The sequence below is a fragment of the Hippocampus bargibanti genome, linkage group LG19 (assembly GCF_051943395.1).
Source record: "Hippocampus bargibanti isolate YZ-2025 linkage group LG19, ASM5194339v1, whole genome shotgun sequence".
Taxonomy (NCBI): Eukaryota; Metazoa; Chordata; class Actinopteri; order Syngnathiformes; family Syngnathidae; genus Hippocampus; species Hippocampus bargibanti.
Genome location: NC_142752.1, coordinates 12130814 through 12156538, shown reverse-complemented (window position 1 = coordinate 12156538; position 25725 = coordinate 12130814). Strand labels below are relative to the sequence as shown.

Below are 25725 nucleotides of genomic sequence, written 5' to 3'. Positions count from 1 at the left end.
CTATCCATTGAAAACAAAGCACTATTTATACTGATTAACTCACTATTTTAATGTTTATCCCACACACAAGTAAATGTACTTATTTCATTCAGCAGGAAGAAACCAATGTGACCTATGCCAGCGTCACTCATGACCACACCACAGAGAGCACCAAGCACCGGGTGAGGATGTTGTTCCATTATTATTATTATCATTATTATTATTATTATTGTTATTATTATTATTATTATTATTATTATTATTATTACAGTACAACAGGGCTGCCGTGAGATCAGTTGTACTCTTCCCGTGACCATATTTCCTCATTCAAATGGACATTGGATGCCATAAATCTGTTCAAGCGTCCTCCAAACCACACGTTTCACATTTTAAAGGTTTTCAGAATTAAAATTGCATTTTTATACACCTCGTTGGTGTGTATAAAATGTCCTTCATAACATTTGTCTTCGCTCTCCTCAGAGCGAGCAAACTCGACAAAACCCGAGAGTATCGAATGTATTGTAAAGTACAGTGATACCTCGGTTTACGAACCCATTGGCTTACAAACTTTTTGGTTTACGAAGTTACGATGTTACATTTATGTAAATTTTACCTTTGCATACGAACTATTTTTCGGGATACACACGGAGCGCCACAATAAGTGGTGTGTCGTTCACAAACGAGCCTGTTCTCCAAACATGAAAATGACAGCCGACTTGTTTTTGTCCTCTATTCCCCACCCCCAGTCTTCAGTTAAAGCTACGTGATTGGTCAAAAACGCAGTAGTGAGGGGGTGGGTGGGGTTACAGAAACACAGTGCTATAAACATTAAATTAATGACATTAAACAAACATTAAATTAATGTAAAACAACATTAAAGACAGAGAGAGAGTGAGGTCGTTCTCCAAACAAGAAAATGGCAGCCGACTTGTTTTTGTCTTTTATTCTCCGCCCGCAGTCTTTGGTTAAAGCCACGTGATTGGTCAAGAACGCAGCAGTGAGGGACAATTTAAACATTAAAGAGACAGGCAGGCGACAGAGAAAGAATGAATAGAAAACAGGGAAATTTAAACTCGTTTCAACTTTGATAGTTCAAAGGCAGATTGTAGAATGCAAGGTTAAAATATCCCATCAATCAGGCTCCACAAACAACCCGCACAAGCCATCTGTACATTTGTTGGAATAGCTGGGTTGATAGCTTTTTGCATCAAGCCATCAACGACCATCAATAATGTAAATAAAATGACTTTATTATACAGTGTATTTCTTTCATTACAATACAATAGCACATTTATTATACATAAAATAAGGTATATTTGTGTAATTTTACAGTGTATTTAGTAGAAAATAATGTTTTACGGGGACCTGGGAACTGATTATTCTCATTTTAATGGTTTCCTATGGGAAATTCATTTTTGGGATATACACTTTTCACCTTACACACTCTGTCTGGGAACCAATTAAGTTCGTAAACTAAGGTATTACTTACTGTGTTCTCCTTTTTTTGCTGTTTGGCAGTTGGCCAAACAGCTGAATGGTGCACTGGCGCCACTAACTGGTAATGTCTCGGAACTGCAAGGAAACTTGCACAGCGTAAAACTTGAGCTAGCTTGTGCTACAGCAGGGGTGTCAAAGTCATTTTTTGCCGCGGGGCACATTGTAGTTATGGTTTCCTCTCGAGGGCCTTTATGAATTTGGGGAACCCATTAGAACGTTTAAATCCCTTCAAATATTACATATAGAGCACACAGCAAATTAATGAATAACTCGTTTTCAAATCTGAAGTCAAGAAGAATGACTTTTATTGTGGTTGACATCCAAAAATATGAAATTTTGGCTCAGATTTTAGCAATCATCATGGAATTTAACAAGTTTGATTTGCTTTCGCGGGCCGAAAAAAAATGATGTGGCGGGCCGGATTTGGCCCGCGGGCCTTGACTTTGACACGTGTGTGCTATAGGATGTGTTTGATCCTCCACCGCTTGATAGTTCTCGGCACAAAAACACCCTTAAAACACAGTCATTCTAATAAAAACCAAGAATTACAAAAAAATATGCATGAGAATTTTTTCAGGAGTTATTGAATTTGTTGTTAATATCACAATTGCCTTTATCTTCTGATTTTAACAAGGATGTATCACGGGAAGAAACTGAGAGTGGTGTGACATATGCTACAGTGAACTTGAAGAAGAAGAAGAAGAAAAAGGAGGAAACTGGAAAAAAACAGGCCAGTGGTGCTGACTTGTTTTCGACATCAACTTCATCCTGCCGCTTTCTCGAAATCCAAATAGGGATTTGTTGATTCCTCACCATGCTTTTATTTTGCAGAGAAGAAAGTCCTCCGGATTTTCCCGAAATTCTTCATGAAAGTTCCCCCAGAAAAAAAACCAGAATTAATTCGGATGTAAATTGAACGATCACGTGTTTGAGTTCGTTGTTTTGCTTGTAGCGATACCACTCCAGCGAAGTACCTCAGCACTCGATAGTCAGCTGTTCTATGGTGCGCGCGTCTTTTGGTTTCAACCAATAAGCGCCGACACAATGACGTCACAATTTGAAGAATCTTTGACAACAACTAAGCTAGCACATATGTCATGACGCTCAAGGTCCGATTTATATATTTTTATGCGAATCTATGTGTTAGTGATGGGAATTCCGTCTCTTTTCAGAGAGCCGTGTTTTTTGGCTCGGCTCACTCAAGAATGGCTCCTCAGTTTTTTTATGTTGCTTACATTAATTAACTACCAAAAATCATGTAGAATGATGTGAAAAACGAATTACTCATGTATAAAAATACATTTACATAATGTATTTTTTTTATTTTATGTTATTATATATATATTATTATATTATAATAATATTTTTATTTATATGGCTTTATATGTGCAGAGTTAGTGGATACTAACTTTCCCTGTGGTTACTCTGGTCTGATGACCAGCTGTCACTAATTTGCTTTTCATATTAATAATGCTATAATCTCAACTAGTAAAATCGATCATAATTGAATAATAACAGCATGATGTGATAACATTTGTCCACTGTTCCTGTCTACACTGATCTCCAGTGACCTGCTCAAATGGTTCCAAAACAGTGCATACGTCCTGCAGTACCCTCCCAGTTGCTCTGCTAAATTCTCCGAAATGTTTCTTTCATTGAACTCAAAACAATCCATATGTAGGATGTCGTGGTTCCGGATGTCCAGCAGTCAGTTGATAGACAAACAGTTATGGCTTTTTTGGCCCGTTCTTGTACTGCTGTACATTCTTCGTCATATATGCTTCTGGTAAGATTCTTTGAGAAAGTCTTTTCAAAATCAGGAAGCCCTTTTTGTTTCATGTGGTACTCACAGTGTGCTTCTGTTTCTCCAACCACTCCTCGTTCTCCTCACTGCTGCGTGTGTGTAATTCTCCCATCCCTCCTCTACCACGGATCTTGACCAATCACGTACGGCTTTAACCGAAGACTGAGGGCGGGGAATAGAGGGGAAAAAAAGTCAGCTCCCATTTCCGGCTCCTTGTTAGTGTCACGGTTTGCAAGGTGGCGATGGCAGGTGCGGATCCCAAAAAGCAGGCAGGAGGGAGCAGGAGGTTGTGTTTGACAAATTGTATTAAAGTAAAGGTCAGCAGGAACAAAATGTAAAACATAAAAATGATCTGAACAGAAAAAAGTATCAAAAGAAAACCAAGTGTAAAAGTCTGCCAAGGTGAAACAAACACATGCACGGCATACAATGCATGCAATTGCAGACAAAGCATGCAACAAACAATGAACCGACACCGGATGGTCGTGCCGGGAGTCCTTTTAAGTGTCACTGGTTAAAACGACCAGCACCTGCGAGGCTGCAGGCAGGGCTGACGTCGCTACCCATTGGTCACCAATCCGAACGTGGCAGTCCGCCACTGATCGGGACGACCAGGACCTGTGCAGGTGCAGGCGGGGCCGACAGCGCCACCCGTTGGTCGCCAACCAGATCATGACAGTTAGGAGCCGGCTCTCTTCCTTCACTTCAGAAATCTAAGAACCGGCTCTAAGAACCAGCTCGTTCACGAACGACACATCACTCGTGTGTGTCCCTTTTTTTCCAAATGTTGCTTTCACGAGTGGAGCCATGTTTTGGCACTAACCCTCGTAACATCCCTCCCTTCACATTCTCATGGCCAGGGCATATCTTGGAGATTTCGAAATGATTAAACAATCCAAATTCTCCCTGATTATTTGTTTAATACTTGCGTTTCCTGATTTAATTTTAGGATCCCATATTGGTTTTCCCCATGAACAGTAACAGGGAAATAAGCAAAGCTGTTAGAGGAATTGTAAAGCTTGCTAACAACGTCTTGTTGAACACACCCGGAGCCGTAACACAAACAACCATGGGAGGTGTTAGGTTACAAGCTAATCTGAGCATGAACAGTTACATTTAATCTTTTTACAATTTTGAACGGAATTTAAATATTTACCTTATTGCGCAACATTTTAAGCTAACTATTGGCACGTTCGTTGTGAGAGAGATGACCAAAAAGCCGGCATGTTACTCACAGATAATTTATTCCTAACAATTTGATCTAATACAGAATTCTGGGTCTCAGCTTCCTGACACAGGAAATATTTGTGTGCCCCAAATCAGTAAGAGAGACAAAAGACGACGACTGAGTCTGAGATACCATAATTAAATGTGTACCACACATGCACATTCAAATTTGGCCCACATGAAGAAATCAAGTTCCCCATTTGGTCCATCCTGGGATCTGGTTTCACGTCTCTGTTCCCAAGGTATCTCCTGACCTCCAGGCGGGATGGAAGGTAGATAAAAAGTTGTCTCCTGCCGAGTCAGTGTTTGGTCACTTCCTTTCATCTGCGTTGTCCAGCATTTGGCCATGTTGTCGTTTCACACTTCCTTTGTGTCGGCCAGTCGGCTCCCCTTCGATCTCCAGGCACCTGAAACATATGTCTTCAACCAAACACCACCTCTTATCATCTAATTAGTCATTATCATCTAGTTATCTATCTAATTACAAGCAAAACAATATTTATACTGATTAAACTTACCATGTTTATCTTGAGCAATGTTTAATATGGCTAAATAAATAAATACATACATAAATAAATAAATACATCTATTTCCTTCAGAGGATATTCTCACTTTCCGTGGGAACAAGTTATATATTTTTTTGTAGTTAGTTCAAAAATAAAGAATGAATTGAAATTGAAAGAATTAAAAAAACTGCAGATTGATTTGGAGGGAAGAAAAAAAGTTAGCCTGAAAAGGTATTACACAAACATCTAATTTCATTATTTCTTCATACGTCTGTGTAAGCTCTCAGTCGTACAGGAGTGGTCCATCGATGAGAAGGTTTCTTCAGCCGTCATCTGTACAAAAGTGAAGGTTTCGGACGTTTCGCCTCCTATCCAAGAGGCTTCGTCAGCAAACTAAAGTCTGACTGGTCGTATCGGCCCCATTTATATATCCCTAATGTCCAGACATGGTGGCGCCGGACACAGCTATGATAGGTCCCTACTCTCAGGTTGGGGGGGCAGAGGACCCCTCCTTGTGGTCCCACTGATTGTTGCTACATTCCTGACTAACGACTGGCCTATTACCCCCACTCCCACCGGTATCACCTCATCAGCATAACGACCCTCATCAGCATTACGAAAGTTGCCTAACCTGTTTTGCCTAAGCAGGCTATTGTATGAACGATCCAAATTGAACCTCACCCCACCAGACCGGTTTAATAAAGGATTTTGTTGTTTTATAAGAATCGCTTCTTTTACCCCCCCTTTCAAACCATCTATGTTCTCTCGCTAAGATTTTAACCTCATTGTCATCAAATGAGTGGTTGCTAGCTTTTAGGTGCAAATGTACTGCCGATTGAGACCCACTTGTATTATCCCTGCGATGTTGATAAAGTCTTTTTTTGAGAATTTGTTGAGTCTCCCCAATGTACTGCTCTTTACAATTTTCATTCTTACAATGTATGGAATAAACTACATTACTTTGTTTTTCATTTGGTAGCCTATCTTTTGGATGCACTAATTTTTGCCTTAACGTGTTTATCGGTTTGAAATAAGTAGGAATTTTATGTTGCCAAAGGACTCTTTGTAATTTTTCAGAAACTCCTGCAATGTACGGTACTGCTACTCCTCTCCTTTTTGTATCTTGAGAATTATTGGTTTCATTCCCTATTCTTTCTTTCTGACATTTGTTAAATGACCACTGAGGGTACCCACAGTTAGTATTTATTCATTTATTTTTTTAAGTAAAGATTGCCTTGCTGCTAATTGCATGTTTGTGGCTGTGCAGGTGGCTGAAGAGGGCAAGGAGGTGGTGACCTACGCTGCCGTTAGGACACCAGCTAGGATCGCGCCTGAACAAGATGGCAGGCAGTGAAAAGACAATCAAGCGGAAAGGGCATGAAGTTGTCATGTCAACAAAGTTAAGTAATGTCAAAGATGTTCGATCGGACACTGGACAAAGGCTCGGACACAGAAAAGATAGTCTTTTACTGCCGGCAGGGGACGTAGTCATTCATGACAGACATCCAAATTCTGTAGCCCTCTGCCAAGCTATTTATTGAGAGTATATGCAAATTAACGTGATACATTACTAAAACATAGTTTTCTTGATTAGAATACCACGTCCCTGGACGTTCTAAGCACGAACAGCTGTAAGCAATAAAACTGATATTTTAATTGGTGTCTTTTCCATGAACTGATAAATTTGTAACCTGGCTCTTCCTGTGCTCTTCCTGTGAGGGAGTTTCAAGTGTGACGAAGGAGTTTCCCAAGTCCTAAATTCTGTCCAAGGCCCGATCTCTTACATGAAGATGACAGTTTAACTGGGCTGTGTCTGTTTCACTCAGATTGACTGTGGCCATCTGCAGCTTTACTGTGGGGCTATTGTGTACTCGAGTCACACATGTTCAGTAAGCATATCAAATGAAACTTTTTAATATGATAACTTCTATTCTGTCTAATCTCTATCAAGGACATACAGGCACAAACACAAAACAGGCGCCGAAACACACTGTCATCAAGTTGGAATGATGACTCATTTGAATATTTATTCTGCGATTGTCTGCTCAATCTTGTTATTCTTCATATAATTGTGGCTTTTCATCCAACTAAATCCCTAGCAAATGTTTAATATTTATCACTGAGACAATACTGCGAGTGATATTTGAACGTCATGCAATTGGCTTTATGGACTTTTGATTTAATGACAAATCAAAGAAATAAGCAGCTACTCAAAGTCGTGGGAAAGTGAGTGTGAGTCAAAAGGCGATCATTTCAAATAGGAACGAGACATACAGTGATACCTTGGCTTACGAACTTAATTGGTTCCCACACAGTGTGTAAGGCGAAAAGTGTGCATCCCAAAAATTAATTTCCCATAGGAAACCATTAAAATGAGAATAATCCGTTCCCAGGTCCCCATAAAACATAATGTTCTACTTTCTAATTGTCTAAGCCTTAAAACTAAACAAAATATACCTTATTTTATGTAGAATAAATGTGCCATGGTATTATAATTAAAGAAATAAACTATATAATAAAGTCGTTTTATTTAATTTTGTGATGGTCGTTGATGGCTTGATGGAATGGAGTGGCCGGTTTCATTAGCATTAAACACTTGATGAGGAACGTCGCCGTCTTTCACCATCTTGAGGAACGATCCCTTGTAGGTTCTTTCTCTGCGATAATTTTACCTTGTTCCTCATCAATTGTGTTCTGTTTAGCTGGGTTGATAGCTTTTTGCATCAAGTGTACAGATGGCTTGTGCGGGTTATTTGTGGGGCCTGATTGATGGGATATTTTAACCTTGCCGTCTACAATCTGCCTTTGAACTATCAAAGTTGAAACGAGTCCAAATTTCCCTGTTTTCTATTCATTTTTTCTCTGTCGCCTGCCTGTCTGTCTCTCTGTCTCTATCTGTCCCCCCCCCCCACTGCTGCGTTCTTGACCAATCACATGGCTTTAACCAAAGACTGGGGGCGGGGACTAGAGGACAAAAACAGTCGGTTGCCATTTTGTTGTTAGGAGAATGGGCTCGTTCGTGACCGACACATCACTCTTTGTGGCGCTCCGTGTGTATCTCGAAAAAAAAGTTCATATGCCAACGTAAAATTTTCATAAATGTAACGCTCGTAAACAGAAACGTTCGGAAGCCAAGGGGTTCATAAACCGAGGTATCACTGTACATGAATAAACATGGATGAGCATTTGGGGGGGTTTGCCCAGTGGTCGACATAAGCGCATTATAGTGCAGGGGTACGGGGTTCTATTGCAGCTGCGGCCTCCTCGTTCCTCCATGGGTTTTCTCCAGGCACTCTTATCTTTTCCCACATTCCCAAAACACTATAACTTCTTTCTGTGTGCCCTTGAATAGGCTGGTAATTAGTGCAGGTTGTACCCTGCATACCGCCCGATGCCAGTGAAAATGGATGGGTGGATGTTTGAGTCTCATGAAAGCAAGGTTGAAACCTTTGGACCAATCCCCCCTCCACCCCTCTCCCCAAAAATATAATAACAATAATAATAATAATTTAACGCATGTGTCTGGCAATATAAACTGTGACTGCAACTGCCAGGAGGAGGCAATTATGAGCAATTCCAAATTGCAGCCAGGTTCATACAAAAGTTTCAAATTTCTGCAAGAGAGCAACAGCATGTCAAGGAAAGCCTACTTGACCATCTTAACTTGAATTCTAGGTAATGAGGAGGAGGCATTTTTAATATTCGCAATTGTGTGCTGCTGGCTCATGTAGAACCTTAGTTGCAATTCAATTGTTTCATTCTGGTGAATTCGACACAGCCGCAACTGTGGCTGGTTAGGGTGTGCACACTTGTGCAACACAATCACTTAATTTTCCTCCTCTTTTGAAAAACACCATTTTTTGACAGAGTTTGAGTCGAGATAATGTCACACTAATCTTTATTTTTTGTTTCATTTGAATAGAGATGTGTGAATTTTTCAAAGCCATTGTATACATCTAGAAATGTTCTCTTTTGCAAATAATAAATGTACCTATTTCTCAAAATAAACACAATCTGAAAAACATGCTTTAAAATGTTAAACAATTTAACATTATGGCATAAGAAGTCCAAGATGGCGCCCAAGTAGTCAGCCTCAGCAAGTGCTCTCATGAGCTTTGCTTTTTTTTGGTTGTTTTTGTCTTGTTTTGTGTTTTCTTTTGTCACTTTGTGTTGTTGTGCGTCGTGTGGAACGGATACGGATTGTTTTTCAGCATTTTTGACCATGACATTCATCAAGGAGGAGACTGTGCTGAGCGGTTGCGCCTTTTCGGCAGCATAAATATGCCAGTACTGTTTTTGAATGGGAGGAATGTCGGAGCCATTCGACTGCCATCGCTGGACACCAAAGGGGCCATTGTGCTTTTTGCGCCTGTAATGGGCAGCATCTTCACAGCCCCGCTTTGTTTAGCGGAAAGGTCAGTGCTGTTGGACAGTCTGCGGCTGGATGGATGCATGGCTTGAGGAACCCGCGATAAGAAGAAAGGAGCGTCAGCGCAGAGCGCCGATGCGTATGTGGAACTGTTGCGGCTTGGAATTGAAGCAGATTTATGTGGAACAGGAGATGTGAGACAATCTCTTTTTGTCAATGGATGCTACAGCTCCGTGTTTGCTTTCAACATTTAGCTTGTAGTCGACGTGCACATTCCACCATGATGTCCCTGATCCACTGGTGGAAAGACGCTTTGATCCTCTCCTCTTTCATCTAGAACTGCTTCAAGTCATCACAAAGAGGGTACAGCAAGTCCTGAAGAATGAATGTCTCTCTGTGTCTTTGTTGTAGTTTTTTTTTGTTCTTTTGACTTCAAGATGGCGCCCCGAGAGTGGCTGCCTTTCCAGCAGCTCATGTATTTTATTTTTCTACTTTCATTCCTTTCATCACTTTGCTGCTGTGAAATGTAAATTTCTCCACTGTGAGACTAATAAAGGCAAATCCAATCCAATCCAATCCAAGAGTAAACACTTCAAATGTTTCCAAAATGACGACACTTCCCAAATGTGTTCAATCAACTTTAATCACCAAAGGTGTCAAACACAATTTAAAAATAAATGGAATATTACAGGGTATTGGCATCTACTGGACAGTATACATTTGTGCAAAGATTAGAGTAAAAAATGTTCATAGTTATTAGTTGTGATATCATAAAAATTGCTGGGAGATGATTGCAAAAACTGTGACTGTAAAGTGACATTGAGAGTTTTGAAAGGTGCTTAGAAATGAAATGCATTACGATGATGATGGAGCGCCTTGTCAAGCGGGCCAGTTCTGTCGTGGGCTGCTCGCTGGACTCTCTGGAGGAGGTGGGCAACAGACGGACGCTAGCTAAACTAAAAGCTATGATGGACAGCCCCTCCCACCCCCTCCTGCCCACCCTGACAGCACTGGGTAGGTCCTTTAGCCAGAGACTATTACACCCGCGCTGCAAGAAGGAGAGGTACCGCCGCTCGTTCCTACTGACTGCTGTCAGGCTTCACAATTCTCAATGATCACATGTGAAAAAGGAAAAAAAAACTTGGGTTGTTGCAATATATCAAAATGCATTTCTTGATTCTGCACTATGTACAGTTTTTCTTATGGAACGGTTTTGCACATTTACATCTGCACAGTATACAGTTGACACTTTATTTTGTTATGCTTAGAATATCTTGTTTTATATCCTTTCACCCCCACCCCTACCCCATCCCTTTTCAATTTCTGCTGTGGACTGCAAATTTCCCCATTGTGGGACGAATAAAGGTTTTCTGATTCTGATTATTCTTCTGGTGTGTGTTTTGTTTACACGATCTTTTGGGGTGTTCATTGTTTGGTCTGCCATTTTGTTTCAAGTCTCAAGTACTAATAGCTATCTATTCGCTAGCTAATAGCTATCTTCACTAGCTAATGGCTATCTATTCGCTATCTATTTGCTTGCTGTTTGCTGGTTATTAGCTATCTATTTGCTAGCTATTAGCTATATATTCGCTATCTAATAGCTATCTATTCGCTAGCTATTAGCTATCTATTCGCTAGCTAGCTAGCTTGCCATCTATTTAAGTTACTTCGGGGTTGAGTGAACACTGGCGCGTGTCGCTTCCGGTGCTCACCCACAGAAAAAACTTAAACTGTGACTATAAAGTGATCTTGAGAGTTGTGAAAGGCGCTTACAAATGAAATGTATTATATTATTATTATAATTATTATTAAAAAAAATGGCTGTGACATTATCTGATTAGTTGGCAATGGAGAGAGCGCATAGCTTATGTGGCGCGGGGCTGAGCGTGCCACCCACCACCGGGGTCAAGTCCAGCTTGTCCTCGGGGACACCTTGGGGGGGCCGAAAACAGAAGTGCTGCATCAGCGTGACGAAGAACACAAAGAGCTCCATGCGGGCAAGGCTCTCTCCCAGACAAACCCTGCGACCTGCAGCGCAGCAAGTAGAGGACATCAGCCAAGCATGATTGGTTTATTCTTGATAAAAATATGAAACTTGCCTGTTTCCTTGCATATGGGTATTTGTGCACTGGATGTCTGTGCTTGTCGACAGATCCAAACTTTATAACCCATTCGCTGCAATTCCTGAATTTCGCCGTTCCCAAATTTGTTTGGGTGCCGATAAAGAGCTGATTAGACCTCTGGCAATGTTTTTCCCTTACACGAGACGGCAGCATTTTGTCCATTTGTCCATGTTAGCGCTTTGTTCCAGCTTCAGCTGTTGTTAAAGCGCAATATAAATCTATTTGTATTTACAGTGATACCTCGGTTTACGAACTCCTTGGCTTACGACCTTTTCGGTTTACGAACATTAAATGTATGAAAATTTTACCTTGGCATACGAACTATTTTTTGGGATACACACGGAGCTGCCATTATGAGTGACGTGTTGTTCGCGAACGAGCCCGTTCTCCTAAAAGAAAATGGCAGCCGACTTGTTTTGGTCCTCTATTCCCGGCCCCCAGTCTTCTCTTAAAGCCACATGATTGGTCAAGAACGCAGCAGTGAGGGGAGGTGGTTTAAACATTAAAGAGACAAGCAGACGACAGAGAGAGAGTGACAAAATGGATAGAAAACTGAAATTTGGACTTGTTTCAACTTTGATAGTTCAAAGGCAGACTGTAGACTGCAAGGTTAAAATATCCCATCAGTCAGGCTCCACAAATAACCCGCACAAGCCATCAGTTCAATTTGAAATGAAAAGAAAAGCAAGACAGCAAGAGAACCAGCTATTAATAATGTTTTTAGTGTGTCTGCTTGCATCTGTTGCTGTTGCAATATCACAACTTCCAAGATGTATAACCCAGAGCCCCTTGAGACACTTTATGCAAAAAGCTATCCATTCCATCAAGCCATCAACGACCATCACAAAGGTAAATAAAACAACGTCATTATTTAGTACAGTTTATTTCTTTAATTATAACATTTATTATACATAAAATAAGGTATATTTTGTGTAGTTTCAAGGCTTAGAAAATGGGATACACACTTTTCGCCTTACGCACTATCTGGGAACCAATTAGGTTCGTAAGCCAAGGTCTCACTATATTGTATTGTATTTTGTACAGCCGCCCCCATTTCAAGCTCAGATAACTCCACACCCATATACTGTAACTTAAGAATTAACTCTTTTTTTTCTGATGAAAGAAGAGAGTTTCAGGTTTTTTAACGTTGAATTAAATGTTTATGTAGTCCTAAAACTCTATACTGGCCTGCAATTTGAATGAAAATGACAAAAACCCTGGCACTGGACTTGACACATTTTTGCTCATCATCTGGCAGTGAATGATTTAAGAATACAGTATTTTCTGGACTAAAGGCGCACCTTCAAACAAATGACATATTTAAAAATGTTTCCATATATAAGGTGCACCACATTATAAGGGGCACCTTTAATGAATGCACATATTTTATAATGTTTTCCATACATAAGGCGCATGGTCAGCGTTTGAAAAAAATATTTTCTTTTAGGTGCGCCTTATAGTGCAGAAAATACTGTAGTCAGTTAATACATAACATAAAATAGTGTCAATTTCTGAATAGCAACAAGTGGTGGTGAAAAAGTTTTGCGTTTGCCGCACCTGCCGAGAAGGGCAAGAAGGCGTCGTGCTTGACGAACTTTCCGTCCTCGTCCAGGAAATGTTGAGGATGGAAGGAGTGTGGATTCTCCCACACGCTTTCGTCGTGCAGGACGGACATCAGGAGAGGGTACACCGTTGTGCCCTGGTGGGGAAGGGGGATGTAATTTTTTTGCAGTGGTGGGATGTAATCGAACAACAAATATCCGGTTATTGTACTTTTTCAGGTATCTCTACTTTAGGATTCAATGGTCAGACAGTTTTTTTAAACTCTGTATATTTGCAAATTATTCCATCACGGTAGGCTTTTAAGACAGAGGTGTTAAACTCATTTTTTTGCCGTGGGCCACATTGTAGTTACGCTTTCCTCTAGGGGGCCATTATGAATATGGATAAGCCATTAGCATGTTTAATCCCCTCCACATATTACATATAGAGTGCACAACAAATTAATGAATAACTAGTTTTCAAATTTGAAGTAAAAAATAATGACTATTAGTGTGGTTCACGTACATTGGACAATTTGAAATTTTGATTCGGACTTCAGCAAGCATCATGGAATTTCACAATTTGCTTTCGCGGGTCGAATAAAAGGATGTGACTGGCCAGATTTGGCCCCCGGGCCTTGGCTTTGACACCTGTGCTTTAATACACTGTATTTCAGCATTCAGCAGCTCAAATGTAGTTATTGGTAGGCATAAGATGACAACATAAGATGTCCACTGTTGTAATCGCTGTCCCTGAAAGAGTTAAGAGCTTTCAGTCAATACCGTTTCAGAGAGATTTTTCACCATTTTCAAGTCTTATTTGTTGTTTGTCAATCTTTTTAACTGTTTACAATTTGGCGGGACTTGTCGAAACACTCTTGACTGGTCAGATGGTAAAAAATTATAAGTTGTGTCCTCTTTCACATTGTGTGTATACTTTTAGGACCTCTGCATTTTCCATTTTGCTAACCTTCTTAATGAAATAGCCATGGAAGGTCACATCTCGGCTAGTCCGGTGAGGGAGCGCCATGGGAATGATGTTGGCAAGCCTTTGCGTCTCATGGATGACGGCGTCGGTGTAGGGCAAGTTCTTGCGGTCTTCCACCTGGACCTGACGATCTCCGATCACTTGGTTCAGCTCCTCTCTGACCTTCTCTGCAAAGAGGCAAAGCACATCAATCAAACAAGCCGTGGTTTTGAGTTAAGTTGATGACAGTCCCTTTGTAGACGAACTGCAAGGACTTTGACTGGTTGTGTACAGTGATACCTCGGCTTACAAACGCTTTAGATAACGAACTGTTTGCCTTATGAACATTAAATTTGCGAGAATATAATCTTGGCATACCAACTAGTTTTCGGCGGACGAATCAAACCACACAGCGCCACGGTGGCTGGCGGACTAGTTTTCCACACACCCCCCCTCTCTGAGTGCAGACGTGGTTTGTTATCGTGTGGAGTACTTTTGCTTTTATGAGACGGAAAAAGACCCCACCACGGGCTAGTGTTAAACTTAAGAAGACAAAGAAAATTACAGTCGAGCAGAAGGAGATCATCGAAAAACACAAACGAGGTGTGTGTTTGTGTGACTTAGCATCCCAGCACCAGTATGCTAAGTCGACCATTGCTACGTGTGGCTAAGAGTGTTTTTGTGTTGTCTAAGCAACGGTCTCAATTGAAGAGGTTGAAAAACACACACAAATTGGATTGACGAAAAGCAGCTAGCAGGGGACAGTGTGTGTGAGGGTATTATCTCCGAGAAAGCACGGAAACTTCACTCGGATATCATCAAGAGGCAATTACAAAAATGACCATCACAAAGGTAAATAAAATGACTTTATTGTACAGTACAGTTTATTTCTTTAATCACAATGCAATAGCACATTTATTATACATAAAATAAGGTATATTTTGTGTAGTTTTAAGGCATATCTAGTAGAAAATTATGTTTTATGGGGGCCTGAGAACGGATTATTCTAATTTTTAATGGTTTCTTTCGCCTTAAACACACTTTCTGGGAACCAATTAAGTTTGTAAACTGAGGTACCACTCTACGTGCTAATGTTATGACACTCATTGAATGTTCAATTGTCATTGTAGCCTGGCAATTAGCTTAATCGTTTGCTCGGTATTGCCAAACTTTAGAATGTCCAAGTGTGAGTTTTTTTTAACACCACTCAGGCCATGAGACTCAATTAGCTAGATATGCTAATGATAACGCTAAATGCTAACTGTCAATCCCAAATAGATTAATTTATAGTGTGGTTGAGCAATGTGGTAATTTTCTTGGGGAGGATAAAGGCCTACTTCTTCGCTACACAAGGAAACAAATCAATAACGTGTTGTAATGTGATAAAGTTAACGGTTCGATGGAATAAGTTTTATTTTATAATGTGATAAGTTATCAGGATCAAGAATGGAATCAGTTTAATTTATGGGTTTGACAAAAAAGAAACAATTGCTTCAAGTTCAGCTCACTCGTGCACCTCTTTGTGTGTATGTCGGTCTTTTTACAACAGAAATCATTATTTATATATTATTAATTTAACCTTTTATAGTTGGTGTAGCTAGTGACTTCCAAAAAACACGAAAAAGTCTGCCAGTGAGTTGAACCAGAAGTAGATGCATTGCTTTATTAGCGGAAAAGCTAATGGGTGATGTTTCATACGTTAAAATGTGACACTTGTCACACTGAAATGTGTAATTTCACGCAGCGATGACATAACTGTTGGCTTTTAATATTTTCAACATCTCACTCCAAAGACGCAATACGAAGAAAGAGAAGCTGCCGTGTGAGTTGCGCAGGACTTTTTAAGAGCTCAGTAAAAGGTGTCAAACTCATTTTTTTGCCACGGGCCACATTGTCGTAACAGTTTCCACTTGGGGGCCATTATGAATTTGGATAAACCATTAGAATGCCCTCCACATATTACATATAGAGCGCACAACAAATTAATGAAGAACTAGTTTTCAAATTTGAAGTAAAAAAATATGACTGCTGTTGTGGTTTACATGAGACAATTTGAAATTTGGGTTCGGAGTTTACCAAGCATCATAGAATTTCACAAGTTTGATTTTATTTCGGGGGCCGAATAAAATGATGTGGCGGGCCAGATTTAGCCCCCGGGCCTTGACTTTGATAGCTGTGAGCTAAGTAAATGAGGCAAAACTCTGGAATTCTCTTCCACCCAACATCCGTAATATTGACTCCCTCCCTATTTTCAAGGCTCACCTCAAAACCCACTTGTTTAAAATTGCTTTCAATGTCTAGTTCTAACTGCTATTTTATTATGTATCATTTTACTTATGGTTTTATTGTTATGTGCTTTGTTTTATTGTTTTTATTGTAAAGTGTCCTTGGGTGTTTTGAAAGGCGCTTGAAATAAAATGTATTATTATTATTATTATTAAAACTTCAAACAAGTCAACATTCAATTTCAAGTTATGATTAAAAATCAAAACACAAAAATAAATACAGGTAAATAACAACCTATGAAGAAGCAGAGCACTTTTGTTGTTACAGTGTCTGAAATAACGTCTGCCCGGACGCCCGTGGCGTGCAACTTTTAAGTCAGGCGTACAACTTACAAAACGTCTCCGCCCGGGTGGCCGAGAACTTCTTCAAGAAAAAAAAAACAGAAATATTTTTTTCAAATCAAACGTTTGCTTTATTGAATAAAGCAAACGTTTGAACAAAGATTTCAAAATCGGAATAAATTATTCCGATTTCGAAATCTTCGTTCGGTTTGGAAATTTTGGAATTTCAGTTCGTTCCAAAGTAGATACACAGAACCTCAGCCCCAAAAGAAGCTAACATAATTTATGACGCTACAAAACCTAAACGGAGATTATCCCGTGACTGTAAAGCGTTCTTGAGAGTTTTGAAAGGCGCTTAGAAATTAAACGTATTATTATTCTTATTAAAAGCATCGGAGAAAGAGGAGTTGACGTTTCTTGTAGCAAACAATGCAACGCAAACGGGCACTCTGTACATTCCTTCTCCCCGTTGCCACTTGAGCTTCCGATTTTGGAAATGTGAGTGCCCGTGAGGCATTGTGCAACATGACGAACTGTGTATGGACAAACGACAACTGGAGCAAAATCATCAACAAGGGATACGGTGATACCTTGGCTTACGAACTTAATTGGTTCCCAGACAGAGTGTGTAAGGCAAAAAGTGTGCATCACAAAAATTAATTTCCCATAGGAAACCATTAAATAATCCGTTCCCAGGTTCCCATAAAACATAATTTTCTACGTTCTAATTTTCTAATCCTTAAAACTACACAAAATATACGTTGTTTTATGTCTAATAAATGTGCAATGGTATTATAATTAAAGAAATAACTATAGTGTATAATAAAGGGTTTTTTTTTTACCTTTGTGATTGTTGTTGATGGCTTGAAGGAATGGAGTGACCGGTTTCATTAGCATTAAACACATGAGGAACGTAACCTTCTTCTTTCACCATCTTGAGGAATGACCCCTTGGAGGTGCTTTCTCTGCAATTATTTTATCTAGTTCCTCATCAATTGTGTTCTGTTTAGCTGGGTTGATAGCTTTTTGCATCAAGTGTACAGATGGCTTGTGCGGGTTATTTGTGGAGCCTGATTGATGGGATATTTTAACCTTCCAGTCTACACTCTGCTTTTGAACTCAAACTATCAACGTTGAAATGAGTCGAAATTCCACTGTTTTCTCTCCATTTTCTCACCATTTCACTTTTGTTTTTTGTTTCAAGCTCTGTTGTCTCCCTTTCGTGTGTGTGTGTGTGTGTGTGTGTGTGTGTGTGTGTGTGTGTGTGTGTGTGTGTGTGTGTGTGTGTGGTCCTCACTCCTGATCTGGAGTTACCCGGACCTCACAATGTCGGTCAAACAGGAATGTGTGTGCGTGTGTGTATTTTCTCACTCTCTCTCTGTCATCTGCCTGTCTCTTTAATGTTTAACCCCCCGCCCCCCACTGCTGCGTTCTTGACCAATCACGTGGCTTTAACCGAAGACGCCATTTTGTTTTTTGGAGAACGGCCTCACTCCCTCTCTGTCTGTAAACCCCACCATCCCCTCACTGCTGCGATCTTGACCAATCACGTGGCTTTACCCGAAAACTGGGGGCGGGGAATAGAGGACCAAAGCAAATTCAACTTGTGAGTTGGCTGCCATTTTCTTGTTAGGAGAACGGGCTCGTTCGCGAACGACACATCACTCATTCTGGCAGTTCTGTGTGTGTCCCGAAAAATAGTTTGTATGCCAAGGTAACATTTTCATAAATTTAATGTTCGTAAACCGAAAAGTTCGTAAGCCAAGGGGTTCGTAACCCGAGGTATCACTGTATTTACCATAAATTAAGCAAGGGAGCATTTGTGGTAGGTACATCCTTAATTTAAAAATAATTCTTTATACTTTGCAAGAATGTTTTTTTGCGATTAGTCGTCTTATTGTGTTTCAAGGTGTGAAAATGGAAACTTTTCAGAGTTGTCTGCCCTGGTGTCCGCTAACTTTTTGTCATGGGTTTCAGACACTGGCTGTTACCTTGAACATGGGGATACTTGGCCATGAGGAGGAGCGCCCATCTCAGCGTAGTGGACGTGGTTTCTGTGCCGGCAGCAAACAGGTTGGAGACGGTCATGAGAAGGTTCGAATTGTGGAAGTGACCCAGATCCCCAGTGTCCTACGCACACATGGATAAAGGGGACCGCAACAGCCGCGTTGTTAGGGGGGGGGAGGTGAATTAGTCACTTGACTATGCCAGCCGTTGCGAGTTGTCATGTTAGGTTGCCCTGCACCACCTCCTGCTGCTGCTGCTGTCGCAGGAAGAAAGCGTCCACCAAGCCTCGGCTGCGCTGCGGGTTGAAAGTCTCCTTCAAGGCCTGGATGAGTTCCGTCGCCTGCTTCCGGTTCGCCTTCCCCAGATTGTGGAGCTCGTCCCTGGCCGATGAGAACCACTTTCCAAGCCACGGGAACATATTGTACAACTGTGGGAGAGCAACATTTTGACGCAAGCCTCGAATCGATCTGGTCTGCGTCAATAACACGTTGTGTGAGAAAGGACGGCAGTCTACCCACCAGCAAGGATGGGCCGCCCACGATTTGAATGCTTCTGCTGGTGCGCTGGACCATGGCGGTGAAGGCGGGGTCATCATACCGGAACCTGTTGCCAAATACCAGTGAGCAGATGATGTTGGATACCGCGTAGTTGACCGGCTGCTGCGTGTCAAACGCTTCCCCTGAAACGAAAACCCATACTGTCAAAAAAGACAGTTTTATTCAAGGACAACCGACACCGTTTTCTCGTTTCCTAACTGACATCAGAAAAACGTTTTATAGCATCTAAAATATCCAAAACACGCAGGCTGAAATTTTTAATCGCATGCAAAACACCAATAAAAATGACTTCAAGTGTCCCAATACTGCCACAAAATGAGGTCGGAACTGGGCAGATTCAGAAAGTCCCGCCCCCTTGATCGTGACGTCGCTATTGGTGACATACTGCGTTGCGCCAGAATCAAAACAATGGCTTCAGAGAGTTCAGATTCGGAGAAGATACTTTCTTGTTACTCATCCCGTTATGAATACGATTCAAATAGTTCTGAAGAGGAAAGCATAAATGTTTGCAATCGATTAAAGAAGTTCTTCCGTATGAATTCGAGTCGTCTGGACTCCAATGTAGGGCTCAGAAAATGCACAAAATGGTGCACAAGCTGCGTTGGAAATGGCTGATTTTTCTGCTTTGAATTTGTGTAAACTTACACCTTCTTTATGCGTGTTACCGCAATTGGCTGCAACACACAACGATTCACCATCGCGTTATTTATGTAGTTTTCCTTCTACTTTCGCCATCAACACGGATGAACATGATGTTTTCAGACCAAACAAAGTACCCAAAATGCATTGTGTGTCGCTTTCTCGGTCAGGGGCGTTCCAAATGTGACGTCACTTCAGGCATCGTCATCAACTCGAAAAACAAGACTTCCTGAATATTCAGCGCGAGTCTTAAAACGTAAAATATAGCTATATGCAGTGGAATCTTTGTAAAATGTGCTCAGTAGAAGTCATTTCAAGTGATTTTACAAATTATGGACACAACTTGTCCGGAGGCAAGGACAACCGACGCGTGTTTTGGGTATTTTACATGCTATAAAACGTGTTTCTGATGTCAGTTAGGAAACAAAAAAATGGTGTCGGTTGTCCTTTAAGACAAATAGGAGCATTCTCACCTAGGTCGTCACTGATACCAAATTAACAACACCTGAAATATTTTTGATCCATAAAAAGTAAAAAAACAAGGCAATGACGGAAAAGGATCTTGATTTCTTCCAGCAATTATACTGAACCACAACACAAAAGCGCAAATACAACATTTTAGAAATGATAGGATCATAAAAGTAGGCAATGTGAATGCACCACGCTCCTGTGTGTGGCATATGCTACAACTAACAGTGAAAATCAACCTTTTGAGTGCACTTTTAATATTTTCACCGTAATTGGTGATGTCACCTCTGAAATTCTTGAAGACTTCCAAGAGGTGCTGACATTCGTTGATGATCTTGTCCTCGCATGCCTTCTTTCCCATCCCAAAGTCTCTCAGGTTGGTCAAAGTGAAGCGTCGCATCTCCTTCCATGAATCTCCGTTGTTCCACAGGACACCTCGGATGAGCCACACAAAGTTACACATTCACATCCTGCCCTAGATGGGCACCCGATCGTTCCCGTGTTGCTTACCATGCTCAAGCTTGACCTCTTTGGCAGTTTTCAGAGGTTCTCGTTCTCCGAATTCTTCGGCGTGCTGGACCAAGGCCTCTTTCACTGTCTTATATCCAGCCAGAACAACCATCTTATTGGGGCCCATGTAGAAGGTGAATACGGGACCATACTTCTTGGACATCTTGGACCAAAGGTTAAAGTGTATGACATAGTAATGTGTCGTTTGCAAACGAGCCGTTTCTTTGAGCCGGATTCTTAACAAGGAGCCAGAAATGGGAGCTGACTTTTTTTTATCCTCTCCTCCCCGCCCCCAGTCTTCGGTTAAAGCCGCACGTGATTGATCGATATCCGTGGTAGAGGAGGGAGGGGAGAATTACAGACACACGCAGCAGTGAGGAGAAGGGGGGACGTTAGGGTAGACAAGTAGACAAATGTTATTACATTATGCTGTTATTATTATTCAATTATTATATTTTTTACTGGTTGGTATAATAGCATTATTAATATGAAAAGCAAATTAGTGACAGCTGATCTTCAGACCAGAGTAACTACAGGGAAAGTCAAAGTTAGTGGATGCTGTCAGTGCACATATAAATCAAGCCATATAAATAAAAACATTTGATATAGAGTATTTTTTAGTAATTCGTTTTTCACACAATTTTACATGATTTTTGGTAGTTAGTTAATTGAAGCAACAACAAAATAACAAACTGGGGAGCCATTTGGAAGCCATTAGAGCCGCATCTTTTTAGTGAGCTGAGCCAAAAGAATCTCTGAAAAGAGCCGGAATTCCCATCACTAGTGTGACTAGTGACGTGCAGTCAGGGGAGGACAGTGTTTATTTTATTTTCATCAAAACTGTGTGCATCGGTGAGGCACACAGTTCTCCTGCCTCATGACAGTGGGCGCTGGTAATTCCAAAGATTTTTGCGACTCCTCGGCTGCAGAATAATAGAATTAGTGACTGCAAGCTATAGTAAACAGTTAGCAAGTTAAGTGCAACCATCCTGTCATTTTTTCGTGTTGCTTGGCCTTATTTTCAGAATGGAGGGTTACATATCTAAATTGAAAGAATTTTCTAAACTTGACTTTCAATCGAAGCAGGAGATAATAATTAAAGAAAGACCAACACTGGACTGTATAGCTCACAAACGGTGAGGGATGGATGTAAATCTCTTAGACAGCTTCTCAGCTTTTTGGCCCTGAAGGATCTCATTGAAACTATTCCTGAGGTGACAAAGTTGCTCCAGCACGTGCTCACTGTTCCAGCTACTACAGCGTCAGTGGAGTGGTCATTCTCAGCAATGAAAAGACTGAAAACATACATTCGGAACAGGACTGATCAAGAACGACTTTCTTCACTGGCAGTGATCTCCATTGAGACAGAGACTTTTAAAACTGAAAAAAGATAAGGAAGGCTTCTCCAAAGAAGTTATCAATGCCTTTCTCCAGAATGGACTTTATTTATACGTAAAGGTAACATGATAATAACATTTTTTAATTATTTTTTTTCTATGCTACAGTTTATACAAAGAATGCTGACATGACATTTTAAACAAAACACGTTAACTGTTGCCAATCAAATGGTGAATAAGCTACTCTGTATTTAGAGTTCATATGTTTGTAAATCTGACTGTGATGACGTCAGTGCCTCACCAGCCATGAACCTCAACGCACGTCACTGAGTGTGACAGAGTTCATGAGCAAACAGACTGGTTACAATTCATTGTTGCTATTTTTTTATTACTTTGGTGGTGTAAATTGGAAGGACATCGAAAGTGCACGAATCAGAAGTAAAAAATCCAGATAGCATTCCTGGCTTATTATCGCTGTTGCTTAAAATAAACCTTTTCCGGAATAAATTGCATTTCAAAATAAAGGCGATTGATCGAAATTGTTTAATAATACAGTGGGGCCTCGGTTTACGAACACCTTGCCTTGCGAACTTTTTGGTTTACGAACATTAAATTTATGAAAATTAAACCTTGGATTAAGCACTACTTTTCGCGATATACACCACGGCTGGCGGAGTAATCTTCGGGGGAGTCATCTTCGGCGGAAGAACACCAAAGCACATGACCGAACAGCACCCCAGCCTGCCTGCCTTTCCACACCCCCTTTCTCTGAATGCACACGTCGCTCGAGAGAGAGAGAGAGAGAGAGAGAGAGAGAGAGAGAGAGAGAGAGAGAGAGAGAGAGAGAGAGAGACATTGATCGCCTCCAAGGAGTTTTTTACAGATACTTTTGCTGTTATGGGACCGAAAAATACCCCACCACAGGCTCGTGTTCAGCCGAAGAAGACACAAAACAAAATTACAGTCGAGGAGAAGAAGGAGATCATTGTGAAACACGAACGAGGTGTGCGTTTGTGGCATCACAGGTGCACACCGCGGCTTTCATGTGAATCTCAGCCTGACACATTTCCCACGCTGTGTGTCACTTCCCTGAGAGTAACTTTCTACCACCGTTCTACAAATAAAGAGCCGGTACCGATATGCTAAGTCCACCATTGCTACCATCCTTCGCAAAAAGCTTTACACAAAGGTGTTATTTTCTCGATGCTTTCACGTGACTAAAGACAGAAATTGTCACATGCGAGTTGACAGCTGGGTCGGGGCCGCCACTCCCGATCTCCACCAGCCGAAGAAGACACAAAAGAAAATTACAGTCGAGGAGAAGAAGGAGATCATTGAGAAACACGAACGAGGTGTGCGTGTTGATCCCCTAAGCACCGATACTGGGGCATTTCAACGAGTCGCTGTCACCTCACCAGTGACATGATTCCGAACCCTCACACCTCGCCAGTGTCTTGGACTTGCCAGCACAAAAGTTTGCTTCGCCCGAGGTGATTGTTAGCTGCAATCGCGTAAGTTTGTTGCTTTCCGGGATCGCGAGTGTGCCATTTTATTTAGCCTAGCTTGATAGGCTGGACGGATCGCCCCCGCCCGCATTCTTTTGTTCGTTTGTGGCATTACAGGTGCACACCGCGGCTTTCATGTGAATCTCAGACTGACACATTTCCCACGCTGTGTGTCACTTCCCTGAGAGTAACTTTCTACCACCATTCTACAAATAAAGAGCCGGTACCGATATGCTAAGTCCACCATTGCTACCATCCTTCGCAAAAAGCTTTACACAAAGGCGTTATTTTCTCGATGCTTTTACGTGACTAAAGACAGAAATTGTCACATGCGAGTTGACAGCTGGGTCGGGGCCGCCACTCCCGACCTCCACCAGCCGAAGAAGACACAAAACAAAATTACAGTCGAGGAGAAGAAGGAGATCATTGAGAAACACGAACGAGGTGAGCGTGTTGATCCCCTAAGCACCGATACTGGGGCATTTCAACGAGTTGCTGTCACCTCATCAGTGACATGATTACGAACCCTCACACCTCGACAGTGCCTTGGACTTGCCAGCACAAAAGTTGGCTTCGCTCGAGGTGATTGTTAGCTGCAATCGCGTAAGTTTGTTGCTTTCCGGGATCGCGAGTGTGCCATTTTATTTAGCCTAGCTTGATAGGCTGGACGGATCGCCCCCGCCCGCCTTCTTTTGTCGTGTTTTATTACGGGTCCATGGAATCATCGGATTTGCGCCTTTTGTTGTAATAAAATCTCTGCCAGCACCTACGGGACTCGAAGTGGATGCAGATGACATCAAGGAGCTTGTTGCTGGCCCTAATGAGGCCCTCAACACAGAGGATTTGATTTCCCTTCAAGAGGACAAGCAGGAGCAAGCCATTCAGGAGTTGATGTGCAGGCTTTTATTGAACAGTTCCATCCAGAAAAGACTGTGACTATGAGAATCATCAACATGATGAAAGATAATGTGATGCCTCAGTTTCGCAAGACCTTACAAGTCAGAAAGCAACAGGTGTCAATTAAGGGCCATCAACGACCATCACAAATGTAAGTGCAGTGTATTTCTTTCATTGCAATACAATAGCACATTTATTATATATAGAATAAGGTATATTATGTGTAGTTTTAAGGCGTATTTAGTTGAAAGTTATATTTTATGGAGACCTGGAAACGGATTATTCTCATTTTAATGGTTTTCTATGGGAAATTATTTTTTGTGATACACACTTTTCGCCTTACACACTCTGTCTGGGAACGTTCGTAAGCCAAGGCCCCACTGTAATACAGTTCATTTATAAGAGCCTTTCAAAACTACTACTTGATATACAGCAGTTGACTAATATGTCAATTGGAAATATATAATTAGTGATTCGGGAAACGGTGAGTGGAAGCACGCGAACGCCCGAATTCACAATGCTTAGATCGAGCAAGTAATTAAATGTCGTGTGCGGGGTGCGTTCAAGGACGCTCACCTGAAGGAGGGTCTGGTGCGGTCCGTGCACGTTAAGCTGGAGCAGGTTCCCGAGCAGTGGCAACGGTCTGGGACCCGGGGGCTCCTGTTCCCCGGACTTTGTGGACATTGAGGCAGACGAATAGGCCAGATAGCCGACGAGCAGCGCCAACAGGGAAGCAAGCACGCAGCTGGAGCTCAGCGGCAAGAAGGCGGCCGAGGCGTCCATGTTTACGAGGCTAAAAAAAATTACGCCCCCCCCTGAGCTGCTCCGTGTGCGCGTGACAGCTCGGAAAGTCACTGCTGTCAGACCAGTTTCTACTCGCAAAGTTTAAAGTCAGGCCAGTCCCCTACTCACAAAGTCCAACCCATATCAGGGCGGGACGCGACGGCAGCTCAAGTAGAAAAGGTTCTGCGTCATTTATTTTGGAAAAATAAGTGTGAACTAAATAAAACACCAACTTAGTTACATTGTATAAAACGAGTCATTTTGATTAAATTTAAAATAACAAATAAATATATTTCCATCCCCAATACAGTATTTATCGCACTTTTGAAAAACAAATATGGTGCATGTGTGTGATTTGGCCAGAAGGTGACAGTATAATACGATATTCCAGACAAATGAGCTTTTCCTTTCGGCTTTTCCCTTCAAGGAGTCGAAAGAGCAA

The 25725-nt window shown here is 41.4% G+C and overlaps 1 protein-coding gene and 1 pseudogene across 12 annotated transcripts in view; one reads left to right on the top strand and one right to left on the bottom strand.

The window, feature by feature from the left end:
- The window catches only part of LOC148884050 (uncharacterized), a 31666-nt gene extending 20904 nt beyond the window's left edge, over window positions 1–10762 (top strand). For 3 of the 11 annotated variants that reach the window (XR_016118486.1, XM_089022155.1, XM_089022158.1), the window contains 2 exons: window positions 96–161; window positions 6281–10762. Coding sequence is in view for 7 of the 11 variants with exons in the window: in XM_089022155.1 (XP_088878281.1) it covers window positions 96–161; window positions 6281–6367 (153 nt within the window). In the remaining 4 variants the exon portion in view is untranslated. Of the gene's footprint in view, window positions 1–92; window positions 162–2110; window positions 2207–6280 lie in introns of those variants that run through there. The other 8 variants (XM_089022156.1, XM_089022152.1, XM_089022154.1 and 5 more) reach the window with 6 other exon arrangements.
- On the bottom strand, window positions 8607–25387 carry LOC148884049 (cytochrome P450 2K1-like; annotated as a pseudogene). The gene is made up of 10 exons (XR_016118552.1): window positions 25077–25387; window positions 20762–20924; window positions 20537–20686; window positions 19106–19266; window positions 18829–19014; window positions 18572–18710; window positions 14017–14201; window positions 13063–13204; window positions 11211–11410; window positions 8607–8627 (listed from the first exon to the last, which is right to left on the bottom strand). The product of XR_016118552.1 is annotated as a cytochrome P450 2K1-like (transcript).
- Window positions 25388–25725: the final 338 nt, after the last annotated feature.